This window comes from Ciconia boyciana, chromosome 5 (genome assembly GCF_034638445.1).
Source record: "Ciconia boyciana chromosome 5, ASM3463844v1, whole genome shotgun sequence".
Lineage (NCBI taxonomy): Eukaryota > Metazoa > Chordata > Aves > Ciconiiformes > Ciconiidae > Ciconia > Ciconia boyciana.
Genome location: NC_132938.1, coordinates 66,918,501 through 66,930,759, shown reverse-complemented (window position 1 = coordinate 66,930,759; position 12,259 = coordinate 66,918,501). Strand labels below are relative to the sequence as shown.

At 43.7% G+C, this 12,259-nt stretch overlaps 1 protein-coding gene across 4 annotated transcripts in view; it reads left to right on the top strand.

The window, feature by feature from the left end:
• The window catches only part of PPM1K (protein phosphatase, Mg2+/Mn2+ dependent 1K), a 20,688-nt gene extending 8,429 nt beyond the window's left edge, over positions 1-12,259 (top strand). The window contains exons 4-8 of one of the 4 annotated variants that reach the window (XR_012042780.1): positions 4,049-4,214; positions 4,745-4,889; positions 5,964-6,098; positions 6,573-6,846; positions 11,086-12,259. Coding sequence is in view for 1 of the 4 variants with exons in the window: in XM_072863150.1 (XP_072719251.1) it covers positions 4,049-4,214; positions 4,745-4,889; positions 5,964-6,098; positions 6,573-6,704 (578 nt within the window). In the remaining 3 variants the exon portion in view is untranslated. Of the gene's footprint in view, positions 1-4,048; positions 4,215-4,744; positions 4,890-5,963; positions 6,099-6,572 lie in introns of all 4 variants that reach the window. The other 3 variants (XR_012042779.1, XR_012042778.1, XM_072863150.1) reach the window with 3 other exon arrangements.

The window sequence follows — 12,259 nt, the reverse complement described above, 5'->3', positions numbered from 1 at the left end:
CTGCAAGGTACTGCTACTGCTTCTGTTCACTGCGATCCACTACTCAGAGAAAACAATAGAGAGTCTTTCCATCAACCTCCATGTTCAGTGCATCCAACTCTAATCACATTGGCCACTCACTTCTGGAATAGCCATCTTATTAAAACATAGCTGGTATTAACTGATGTATCTATGTTTGGAAGGCACTCCAGGAATCTTACTATGCTGAGCAAACAGCAAAAGTTATTTAAAAATAACTAAATTAAAGTAGTGGGTTTTGGTTTTGTTTTTTTTAAGTTACCATTCAAACATATGATTTTTATTTCTTTGAATATGTTAACCTGCAACACTGAAGAAAAGGGAGAGCTGCAGAAATTGTACTTAAGTATTTCATAATCCATCAATGTTACAAAGGCAACCTTTTTATCCCTAGGCCCTGATTATTATGTAATCAAGTTAGAAGATACTAATTACAATATTAAAGGGGTGTTTATTTTGCATATTTTCCCATGGGTCAGAACAATTCATATTCTTCTATTCAGTGCCTTTAAGATGGCCCCATTTTAGTTGGCACCAGTTTGAACTCCCCATTTTTGTTACATGTAAACATACATATAAAAATAAATAAATTACCTTGAGGAAACAGATTGGGCCATATTCTGTACTGAAGATGTTCTTCAGAGTGGCCACTCTTGCCATATATGAGACAGCTGGCCCTCGAGCATTGATACAATTCTTTGATTTGTTGGTTGGTTACTTACCTCCACAGGAAAAAAAAAATGTAGCTTTTATTTTGGCTTAATTTAAACTGGTTTTGTCACACAGTTTTAGCGAGAAGGTGAGAATGGTGGCAATGCCCCAGAAATACCAAGGCTGATTTATCTGTGGCCAAAGATGCATGTGTAAGCCTCAAGTACTTCCTATATGACCTGCAAAAGACAGTGCGGGCAAAACCAAGAGTGACTGCTTCCCCTGTTCTGCAGCCCTTATTCTTTCATCTCCAGTGTTGCAGGTTTATTTTGTTTGAACAAAGTCCCTGGGTGAATTTCCTATTTGCCTCTGTGTGCGTGTTATTTGTGGCAGACACTGTACCTGGTCAGCAGCTCTAGAACTGGAGGCCCTGGACACTATATGCTGGGCTTCAGTGGAAAGAGAGATCTGCTTAATTTTGTCCCAGGTGAAGGAGTCCAGCGGTTCCTAGCCTGGACTACTGGAAGGTTCCCACATCCTCTTTGTCACATTAGTTGAGATGACTTGCAGTAAAAGTTGTCCAGTGAGTGTTAAGAACCTATTGAAAGATCTTAGTTTTATAGTGATATTGTTAGGAAAACAAAATAAACTCTTTAATTGTTAAAACCAATATATATGCTGATGCAACTTATTTTGATAAATAACCTAGCAGCAGTTGTAGTAAAGCATTAGAAATGTTATCCCATCATCATTCCTGTGTTTTTGAGCTGTGCTAGAAATCGCATAATGTGTGTAGTCTAGCTGCATCCATGTTCTTGCACCCCTACCCAGATCATGACCTGGTTCCAAGGAAGAGAGCATGAGCAGCATTTATTTTTCTAGGAGTGCTGTTTAACTAATAAACGTACATACAGCTCAAGTCACTATGACCGTTACCACAATTCTGGACAATATCTGGACTTGTTCTTTGTGATAGCAGCTCTTTTGGCTTTGAGAGTTTGCACTTGAAAGATGCAGATTCACCTGAATGTCCAAATGTTTCCAGTCATTTATGAATTAATGACTACGGATCTTAACTTTTTCAGAAACTGCTTGTGTTTGTCAGCATAGTTCCAAAACCAAGGAATGAAATGGGAGAGTAGCAGCAGTTCTGCATTAATTTTAATGTCTAAATAAAATGTATTTTCTGTGAAATAAAAAGGTAGTTTACGTAGGTTCTTCATTTCACTTCTTTTAACTGTTGGCTAAAACAGGTATTTTACTGGTTCTACTAAAATTTCTAATAGCATTGGTGCTTGTTAGAATCTTACTTTCATAATGTGCCTCAAAGTGAGCCTGCACTGGACTAGTCCTTGCTTCAAATTAGAAACAGGATGTCAGTGCTTACCTGAATAGTCAGAAGTTGTCGGCATCTAAATAGTCTTGAATATTGTAGCCTGCATGGCAGCCATAATGTAGTCCAAGATGTGACCTAGGTCACCGTGGTTGTTGATCACTACTGACATGTTGTTTAAGTGTATAGCTAAACCAAGTCCTCACTGCAGTAATAATACCTGTTTTAAATAATAACACAAGCTTAGTTTAGACTGTTTTGTGAATTTTTTTGGATTCATCAACTCACTGCTTTTGCTGCACAACAAGGCTCAATGCATCTTTCAGGGCTTTGTGCACTTCAATTTACTCCCAACCCTGTTTTACTGATGGGGTGCTGAGACCTCGCAGGGTTGGGGAAAGGGGTTGCCATGATCCCAGAGCACTCTCATTTCTGTTTCCGTAGTACATAGGGTGTCAATGCTGCGTGTATGCAGCTTGCTGGCAGCTGGTCAGAGATAGGGCTGGCTGGCGTTCCTCCGGCTCAAACATGCAGTCCTGTCTCAGTACCATCCCACCTCCCCGGGGTCAGGGCTGCAGGGCCAGAGGTAGAAGTGCCTGTAGTTGTAGCTGAGCTCTGCAGAAGCGGTGGTGGAAAGGTCTTTAACTGTTAGTCATGTGAAAACAGGAATATATAACTGGGGATTCTCACTCCTAAGTCAGACCAAAACCCCTCTCAAACTGGCTTGCTTTTAAAACCTGGAAAAACTGGAAAATCCCAGAATGCAGGAGACCTACAGAGGGCCTTTCAAGGGGATTTGCATTGGCTGTGAATGCAAATGTGTTCTGGGCAATAGCTTGTCCTGGCCAGACATTTTACTGTAATAGCTCAAGTCAGCAGGAGTTACTGCTTTCTAGGCACCTCTCACTGGATTACCTTTGCATAATTTGCAGGAAGGGAAGATACTAACTGTAAAATGGGACTCTCTCTTCAAAAAGCGAACAAAAAAGGAAAGCTGGACAGTTCTTCTGGCATTTCCTTCACTGCAGATAAAACTGCAGATCTTTTCTGAAATAGTCAGACTTGCATTTCTCCTTTTCAAACACTTCTTTTTTTTCCAGAGCGTTGTAGCAATTGAAATGAGAAGCCCTTAAATTTACTTATACCAGTTAATCCAACCAGGTCCCTGAACATAGTCAGCTCAGCTCACTCCCTTACCCTGTAAGAGAAGGAAGACAGTAGCTAGGGCTGTTTTGCTCTCTAAGCAGTCATGATATACCCCTGTCAAGTGATCCCACCAGTGCCCAGGGCAGATTGCCCGGAGAGCCACTGCCAGCTGACTGCATCGGTTTGCAGGCACAAGGCAAGGCAGAATCCAGCTTCACCTTTGCGCTGGGACCTCCAGCAAGTTGAGAGAGTCGGAAGGGAACAGCATCCCTTTCTGAAAAAAGCCATTGGCCTGCTGGCTGAAGCCTTCGTCTCTTGGCAGGGCTGGGGGAAGCAGCGGGAGACTTTAACAACTCTGACAGCAAGGGGAGGACCCCACAGACTGGGGTCAAGGAGCGATCTAGTGTCTCTCTTCTGGTGAACAACTATGTGGAGCTACAATTACTATTACTCAATTGCCCACTTCACCACCTAACAAAGGGAAGAGCCATCAGCTTTATGGTGGGCTACCCATGCAGTCACTGTGCCCAGGGATAAAGACGATAACCCTGTAACCTGAGGTGAGCTAGTGGGACAGAAAAACTATGTGCTACAAGCTGAAAGGAAGCCACTGTACCTTGTACCGCTTTTATTCCACTTGCCCTCTTTGCATGGAGCCATGTTGTTGCACAGAAATACTTATCCTTTCCACTTCCTCTCTCTCCCCAAAGTCCTAGATGCATGCATGTTTGCTGTATTTTTTTTTTATCTGTAGATTTAGTTTAAACTTAAAAGCAGTTACTTACTGGTAACATAGAGTGCAAGTTGTCTTCATTTTACCAATTGAAACTGTTGCTGTTATAAATGGTCCCACGCTTCCAGGCAGTGCTAAAACCTCTCTCTTTGATATGATGTTTATAGCCACTCTGATGAACTCTGGGACCACTGCAACAGTGGCTCTGCTCCGGGATGGTATTGAGCTGGTTGTGGCAAGTGTGGGAGACAGTCGTGCTCTGCTGTGTCGAAAGGGAAAGGCCATGAAACTCACCATTGACCATACTCCAGAAAGAAAGGAGGAGAAGGAAAGGTACCTGTCAGCTGATGATGTAGCTTCCCAGGGAATGGCCTTGGTCAGGATGTGCTTGTGTTCTGCTGCTGGGTTGGGCCTGGAAGAAAGCAGAGTTGAACATAACGCCCCGAGACCACCTCTGAGCTGGCAGAAAGCGGCGCAGCTCCAGTTAATTCATTTGGTTCCATTTAGAGGACTGGGGACGTGGAAAGCCCTGCATGAGCTTAAACTGTCTTGGCAGTAAGATCAGCATAGCTAGGACATGATACAGAGCCGTGACCACATGGTTCAGACTTGTCCAAGACTTCCAGGTTAGAGACAAGACCTGAAGAAATGCACTATGGTTCCCAGGTCAGGACTCAGCCTGCCAAGCCACATCCCTTCTGTGGAGCCCTTCAAACAGCAAAAGCCAACCCTCAGTCTCCCAGCTTAAGTCCTCCGTACCCCATTCTGTATCAGTAGCTAGTGACAGAAATTGCAGATAGAGACAGGGGTAATGGTGTGAAGCAGTAACTTATATTCACTTTTTCTTTTGTGCCTCTGGACAGGATTAGGAAGTGCGGTGGCTTCGTTGCCTGGAACAGTTTGGGACAACCTCATGTGAATGGTAGACTTGCAATGACGCGGAGCATAGGAGATTTGGATCTTAAAAACAGTGGTGTGATAGCCCAGCCAGAAACAAAAAGGGTTCAGGTAAAAGAAGGTCTGGTTAACAGGGACAGCAACATTCGGACTAAGGGGCATCATAGGTATTTGGTGCAGGTGGCGGTACCCACGTGACATGTGCCCACATGAAACCTGATGGCCAAGCGTTGGTTTTTATTTGTGGTGAAGTACATGGAGATCAATTCTGATTAAGTCATTTCAGATTAACACTAACAGGACAGAAAAGAATCTGGCCCTGATACTAAATTCAGACAGATCAACTTCTATATCCCATTTGTCACAGTGCAATATAGGATGAGGGAAGAAAGATAACGTGTGATATCCACTACTGAAATACAAAGGTGTTAGTCTGTTTGGGACTTGTGGTCAATGAATAATTTTGAGGTTAATGCTGATATAAAACCATCACTGAGAACTACGTGGGATATGGATAGGCTGTCATCAAAAAAAGTAGAATACATTGAGGTTTGCACACTTGGGAGGAAGGGAGGAGGAAAGGGCAGTTGCATGCATTGTATCATAGCTCTGTAGTTGTCCAGAAAACAAATTAACCACCCAGAAGGCATTCAGCACAGTTGCCTTCACTTTTGCAGGAAGGCTCTCCTCTCAGCTCATATTCTGTTTGATACTTTTCCCCAGTGCACCTCCCAGGGCCCAGGAAACTTATATTCAGTTGGTCCTAATTAAACACCATCCACTAGGCCTGAGGGGCTTAAGGAGATTACTGCAGTGCTATCATGTCTTCCTTGAAATTCTCAGTTTAAGGAAGCATTTTGTTTACTGGGTAATGTATGGATCTGGTCTTTCGGCCTCAGTGTATTCAGAGGGCTACTTCCTAGAACTGGAAGCACCTTAAGATGCTTTCCTCCAGTACAGGGAACACAGTCTGTGTGGCTGATGGATGTGCTCAAGGATTCAAGGGGCAGCCTTCGGCTAGCTGAGGGTTTGGGGGTTCCAGTTAGTCCTTGCACAGAAAGCAGGAGAGCACACAGTACCCCCAGAAAAAGTGCTTTGCAACAGCATAAAAAAAAAAATGAAGGCAGTTACTTTGCCTTGCAGCACTTGCTCCATCGTTGTGCATACTGTCTGCCTTTATTGCAGCTGCATCATGCAGACGACAGCTTCCTGGTCCTTACTACAGACGGTATTAACTTCATGGTGAACAGTCAGGAGATCTGTGACTTCATTAACCAGTGCCATGATCCTGCTGAAGCTGCCCATGTTGTTACTGAGCAGGTAATGCCAGGGCTTCTCTTGGCACCAGATGCTTGTTGTTTTTTGTTTTGTTTGGTTTTAAAAAAAACAGGTATACAACCACACATTCAAGTGAATTGAACTATGCTGGTTGAGACATTCACTAGTCCCGCTGGCTGGCCTTTTCCTTACCCTGGGTCTTGCCACAACCTTGCTGGGCATCATTTCAATTAACTTGCTTAGCTCACGATCCACTGAACTGCGTGGAACTGTCATTGCAGTTTATTCCTTTGCTGAGTATGTCATCAGCATAGACAGAAATGGTCAGTTTCTCACCAGGGTTCTGGATGGTGGCATATCCTATGGAAAGCTCTGGGGCATACCAGAACACAGCATCAGGGCTGAGAAGGGGCAAGGAAGTCTTGGGCCTCAGGGCATGCTGTGCCATGTAGAGCCAGACACTTGTTTCCTTTCCCAAACAAGATGATGACACTGACATTTTGTTTCTTCTCTCAGGCAATGCAATTCGGCACTGAAGACAACAGCACAGTTGTCATAGTGCCATTTGGAGCATGGGGAAAGTACAAAAATGGTGAAATCAACTTCTCCTTCAGCCGCAGTTTTGCTTCCAGCGGGAGGTGGGCGTGAAGACCTGCCACAGCTATCTTTTCCTGCCATAAACTGGACACAACGTGCTACAGGAGAACACATCCATCTGTTCATAGGTTGACTCAGTGTCTTGTCCATCTCTTCTGTTCCCAGTGTTATAGAAGATGCCACTGTTCCCTAGGTGCGTAATGCCCTGTTGTTGCTTACAGCTGATCGCATTTTGCTGCGTTTATTCCAGTTAGCATTGAGGCAGCTATTTCTTTGGGTTTGTAGTCCCAGCAGCTCTGCACATCACTTTGTTCACATAGATGAGGCTCTAGGCTTTCACCTAAGGCCGAAGGTGTTGCACAATTGTTTCATACCTACTTGTATTACCCAGGACCCTTAGTTACCTGGCAGCTGTGTAGGTCTGAGTCTCTGAGCCACATGCTGGCTTCTTTGTACGTTAATACACGGGGGAACAAACGCACAGTGTTCTTAGGTAGACAAAAAGCGGGTTTGTTGTCTTCCTCTGCTGTGTAGCCACCCAAAACTCCCCTGTGCTTCACGAGAAGCAAGTGAAAAATAAGAGAGAAGTTTCAGAAGTGTTTAGGTTCTGATGCCAGAGGCATTTGGTGTAGCTAAACAACTTCCTGAGACAGTTCTGATTTGCAGGGCTTTGTGCTCTCATTGCCATCATCTGTGATCCTCTAGCTCCAAGGAGATGGAGCAGGCTGGAGCCACATGCTGTTGGATAGGTGGGAATGTTTCTGCATTGGGTCCAAAGCCTGTGCGGTCTCTGTGGACTATGCAGCAGCCCCTTGCACTGTCTTCTCTTTGGTGTGCCAGTGCTTGACAGGAGCACAGAGGAGGGAAAAAGCTGCACGTTTTTGATATCCAGAGACTCTCATCAACTTGAATTATTTTTTTTTAATAAAACCAGCTAATTTCAAAGAGTTTACTAATCAAGATTCTTTGGATGTGTAAGAGTTTATTTCTTCATAAATATATGAGGATTTTCCTGCCCTCTGCTAAAGGTTTCTTTCAGTTAGTCATGATCTCCTGTGTGTCTTCATGGTACACAGGGAGCTGTAAAATGCCCAAAGCAAGCAAGCTAGAGAAAGGAGAGAGCATTATAGAAACATAAGGTAATTTTTGTAAGTTTTGGGTGTTGTTTCTAGTAGGTGTCAGATATTCAGACACCAGAAGGTAGTTTTTGTCCTTAAAGGAAGCATTTCCACTTCCCTTTCCGGAGGAAGTCTGTGTCCAGTGAGCCAGGGGGGACCAGAGCTCTGAGCCAGCTTGTATTGCTGCTGTGACACGGACTGCAGGTGATGTGTTGGCAGCAGGTGAAGATCAGTCCCAGCGTGCTTCATTCAGACCTTCTTCCTCCGCTCCACATCAGGTGTGCAGTTCTTGTGGCCTCTGAGTCACCCTGGTGCAATGAAATACGGGCAGAGAAGAATTGGGCTCTTCTCAGACTTGCCACAATATTTTTCATTCTGTGGATGTTTCTAACAGCACAATTGTAAAAAAAAAAAAAAAAAAAAAAGTGAAAGAGAAGTTGCCTGATATTAAATCGCCTTGCAATAAGGAAAAATATTTCTGAGATGCCTGGCCTGATTCTTATTTTCCAGTTTGATGTACACATATTCATTACTTTTAGCCGTTTTCTTTTAGCCCAGGGTTACACCTTAGGCAGTCATTCCGCATGTTTTTCCTTGCCTCTGGTCGAAGGCCTAGCAGCACTCAGCAGAGCACAGTGTTCTACTGACAGCATTAAGTACTAGGTGTTTAGAGAGTACGCTGGTTTTGTCCCATCACTTGGTGTATATAATGTGTATATTTGGTTTGTAAGTACAAAGAGCTTGTGAGTTGGTATATGTAAACCTCTGTTGTATTGGATGCTGTTGCCCAGGCCTCTGAAATGAGCGCATCACTAGTTTACAATAATAATCCCTTCTCTCCCCAGATTTTCCCCAGGGCTGGGGTTCAGTCTTCACCTGAGGTCAGAATGTTTGCTGGTTGTGGTCCTGGACTCAGCCTTGCTTACCTGAGGCAGAGGGGCACTTTTAGTTGTTACCAGTGAGAGCAGGTTCTCAGTCTGTGGCAAGTCTGAAGATTCCCACAACCCATTTGTGGCAAAAATAGCAAAATGCAGCCTCTCCCAAGCACTTGAGGAGAGGTTGCACCTGACAGAGGTTCAGAGAGCTGCTCCAGGAGTGTGGTTATGACCGGTTTGCGCTGCAGCATGAACAGCTGACAGCCTTTCTACTGCCAAAGAAGTGACCTGCTAAAACAGCAAGTCTGATAGTTTCTAGCAAAGGGTTAACTACAGCATGCAGCAGTCTTACTCTGGGCACAGTGAAGGGTTAGAGTCAAGCTCTGGAGAGGGAGTTGCTGTGGGGGTGGCTTTGGTATCAAGTGTCGGACAGGCTTGAGCAATGCTGCAGGGATTTGGACAAGCTCCATTGACACTGTCGTGTTCCAAATGCTGCTCATTTCTGTTTGGCCGGCTAGCCATCTATCCAGACAGAAGATATCAAGGGTGCTGGGGGTGTTTGTGACAAGTACACATTGATTTTATTTTTTTTGAGCAGTGCTGGATACTTGCCAAGCTGAAGACATGGTATTAAATACAGGCTGCTAATGAAAAACACTGCAAAGGTGCTCTGAGGAATGACCTGGCAGTTAGAGTAGCTTCTAAACAGAGACACAGATGTAACATGAAATGACAGTTTTCATGGAGGTTTTGGGGCATTTTTTATTTTATCTGTATCTGGATGCCTGATTTCATAGAGAACAAAAGTGGTTGGGGGCTTTTATTTTTTCTAATGGAGTGGTTATCCTCTCAGAGGAAGGATCCATCCATAACTTCTTTTAAATTTTATAAAGGAAGGGATAAGACAAAGCTTTACAACATAGAAGATTATTAGATAAAGATGTATTGGTGGTTGCTATTACTGCCTTTATACAATCACAGAAAAACTTAGATTGGAAAGGACTTCTGGGTGTCATCTAGCCTAGCCTCCTGCTCAAAGCAGGGCTAACTTCAGAATTGCATACTGCAGTGCAGGGATGTCTCCTGACATGGAAATGCAGTGCCTGAAAATGGATGGGAGAAAGTTTAGTAGCATGCAGTGCGGTTTACCTGTGGAACCACTTAATTGTATTGAAGTTGAAAATTTACCAGTATTTAACAGCCACTTTGTATAGCTACCAATAAATTTCACAGATAAATTAGCACATACTAAGACTAAGATATGAGCCATTTTGCTTTAAGCACAAGTGAATCAATAACTGACAGGAGATTAGAGATGCATTTCTTACACACAGGTTATTCCCAGCCTTCTGGGAATTCCCAGTTTTCTGCATTGCATTCTGAAGTAAATGAGCTACTGATGAAGATGAAATGCTTTGCCAAGTGGCCCAGTAGTCTGCCTGTTCCCCCTTCCATTAAGAACAGAGGTACCTTCACACTGGTTTGTGTGGATTCCTTACTTCATGCTGCACAAGGCAAGACTGAGTGCCAGCTCGAAAAGCATAGCATTTTGTAGAAACACTCCATTACCAGGACTGTTGGTCTCTGCCTCCTGAACCACAACGTTGCTTTTTCCTACCAAGATGATGGTAAACTCCCCTAATATTTAGTGGCAACTGCACCAAACCTTGTTTTTCTCTAAGTTGGGAAAAACCTGCAATTTCCTGGGTGGTGGATTTTTCATCATTTGACACTTCTCATGAGGAGTCATGAGAGCAAGTCCCTGCCCTTGCATTTCAGTTTTGGGGCTGTTTTGACACTGATACTGTGTTGGCAGAGTGAGCTTTGCCAACATGTTCATGTGTTGAGTGGGACATAGGTGTATGGCACTGAATTTGGAGCACATGGACTGTGAAGTTGGTGGAGTAAAGCCATGCTGGGGAAAATGGAAGTCATTTGTTGTAGTGGTACCAGGGGATCAAATTAGTGCTGCGGTAACGTCTGGCCAGCAAACCTCTTGGCATAGGGTTCTCCACCAGAGCTAGGTACTGCTCTGCTGTGATGAAGCTGTACTTCTAGGTTTTTCTTTTATCTAGTCAGTAAGCCTCCTGCTGCCTTATAGCAGTTCTGCAAGCAACCAGCTTTACACCCCAGGGACCAGCAAAATTCTCTTGCTTAGCAGAGAGCTCCTTTCAACTTGAGGACAAAGACCAAATTGTCCTAACAACAGCAGTTGCCTATCAGAGAGGTTTATTATTGAAGCATCACTAGAGGTATCTTACACTTTGAATGAAACAAAACAGAATCTGAGTTTGCTCTCTAGCTTCCTGTCTTTCCTATGCATCTGTTGTTTCAATGAAAAGAAGGATATTTTTTTGTTTATTACAGACTGAACTGAACATTAAGGGTGACCTACTGAGCAAACCGTAACAAGTGTTTGCTTTTTTCCTGCCTTTTTAGGGATGGATTCTGAACTCCATTGGATCTGGTAAGAGTATTTTCTTGCCTGAACAATCCCCCTGGAGCAGTGGTGTCTCTCACTGTACAGGCACTGCTCCTGCTGTGGGTGGGCTGTGGGTGCAGAAAGGTGGAAAATGCTGTCCAGCTAGATACTTGTTTTTACTGTGAGGATATGGAAGGTACACGGGGCCTTGTGTTGCTGGAGGATTTACTAGGAGAGGTGTTGAGACTGCAACTGGAGTTCCAGCTTGGTCTTTCCACCACTGGGAAAGGGGGGTTTTGTGCTTTGTAGAGGGAACTCGCTAAAATGTCATTTGCAGCCTTGATTTAGGAGAACCAGTCTCTCTGGAAGGTGAACATAGTGCAAGAGACTGAAATGGGGATGAGATCCAACAGTTTGTTTAACACAGGGTCCTCAATACAATTAGTCCCTTTTGGTTGAAAAGCTCAGAGTTGGAGAATAATCATGGAGCACAGTTTGTGGTTGAGAATGGGGGTGTGGAGAGAAATCAGCACTATTACTGCTTTTTACATAGTTGGAGGAAATGAAAATTGTGAGGAGCATAGGCTCACCACAGGATTTCTGCTGACTTCCACAGGATCAGGGTATCAGATGACCTTTTCTGTCTCAGCAGGCAGATGTGCTGTGGTCAAAGGCATTGGGATTTCTAGCTAAGGGAGAAGCACAAAACAACAGATGCCAGTGAAACTGGTTTAATATTAATTTTTCTTAAATAAATTCAGTTGGGCACTGCTAGGTCCATTGGTTACTCACCTAACAAGCCGAATGTATGGTAGAGCAACACTCTGGGGGGTATTCCTTGGTTCCAAAACTGCTGTTCTCAGTGCAGAGATATCCAGTGGGGTGTCCTCTTGACCCAAGATATCAAGTGCTTGGGCAGCAGTGTGTGTCACAACTTTCTACAGACATAAGTGCAATTGCATATATTAGTTACATAGTTTGCCTTAGGACTGTGTATAATTCCTGTGGTTTGATGTTTATGTTTGGTGTAATCAGTGTCCATAATTCATCTACTTCTTAATTTTATAGAGGTGTCCATTTTGCCTTTTTTTTTTAAACATTTGTTCATCTTCATCAACTCAAAGCTACAGTGGAGCAGATAAGTCTGTACTGGAATGCTTAAAAGATCTTTTAATAAAGAATTGGCTTCTA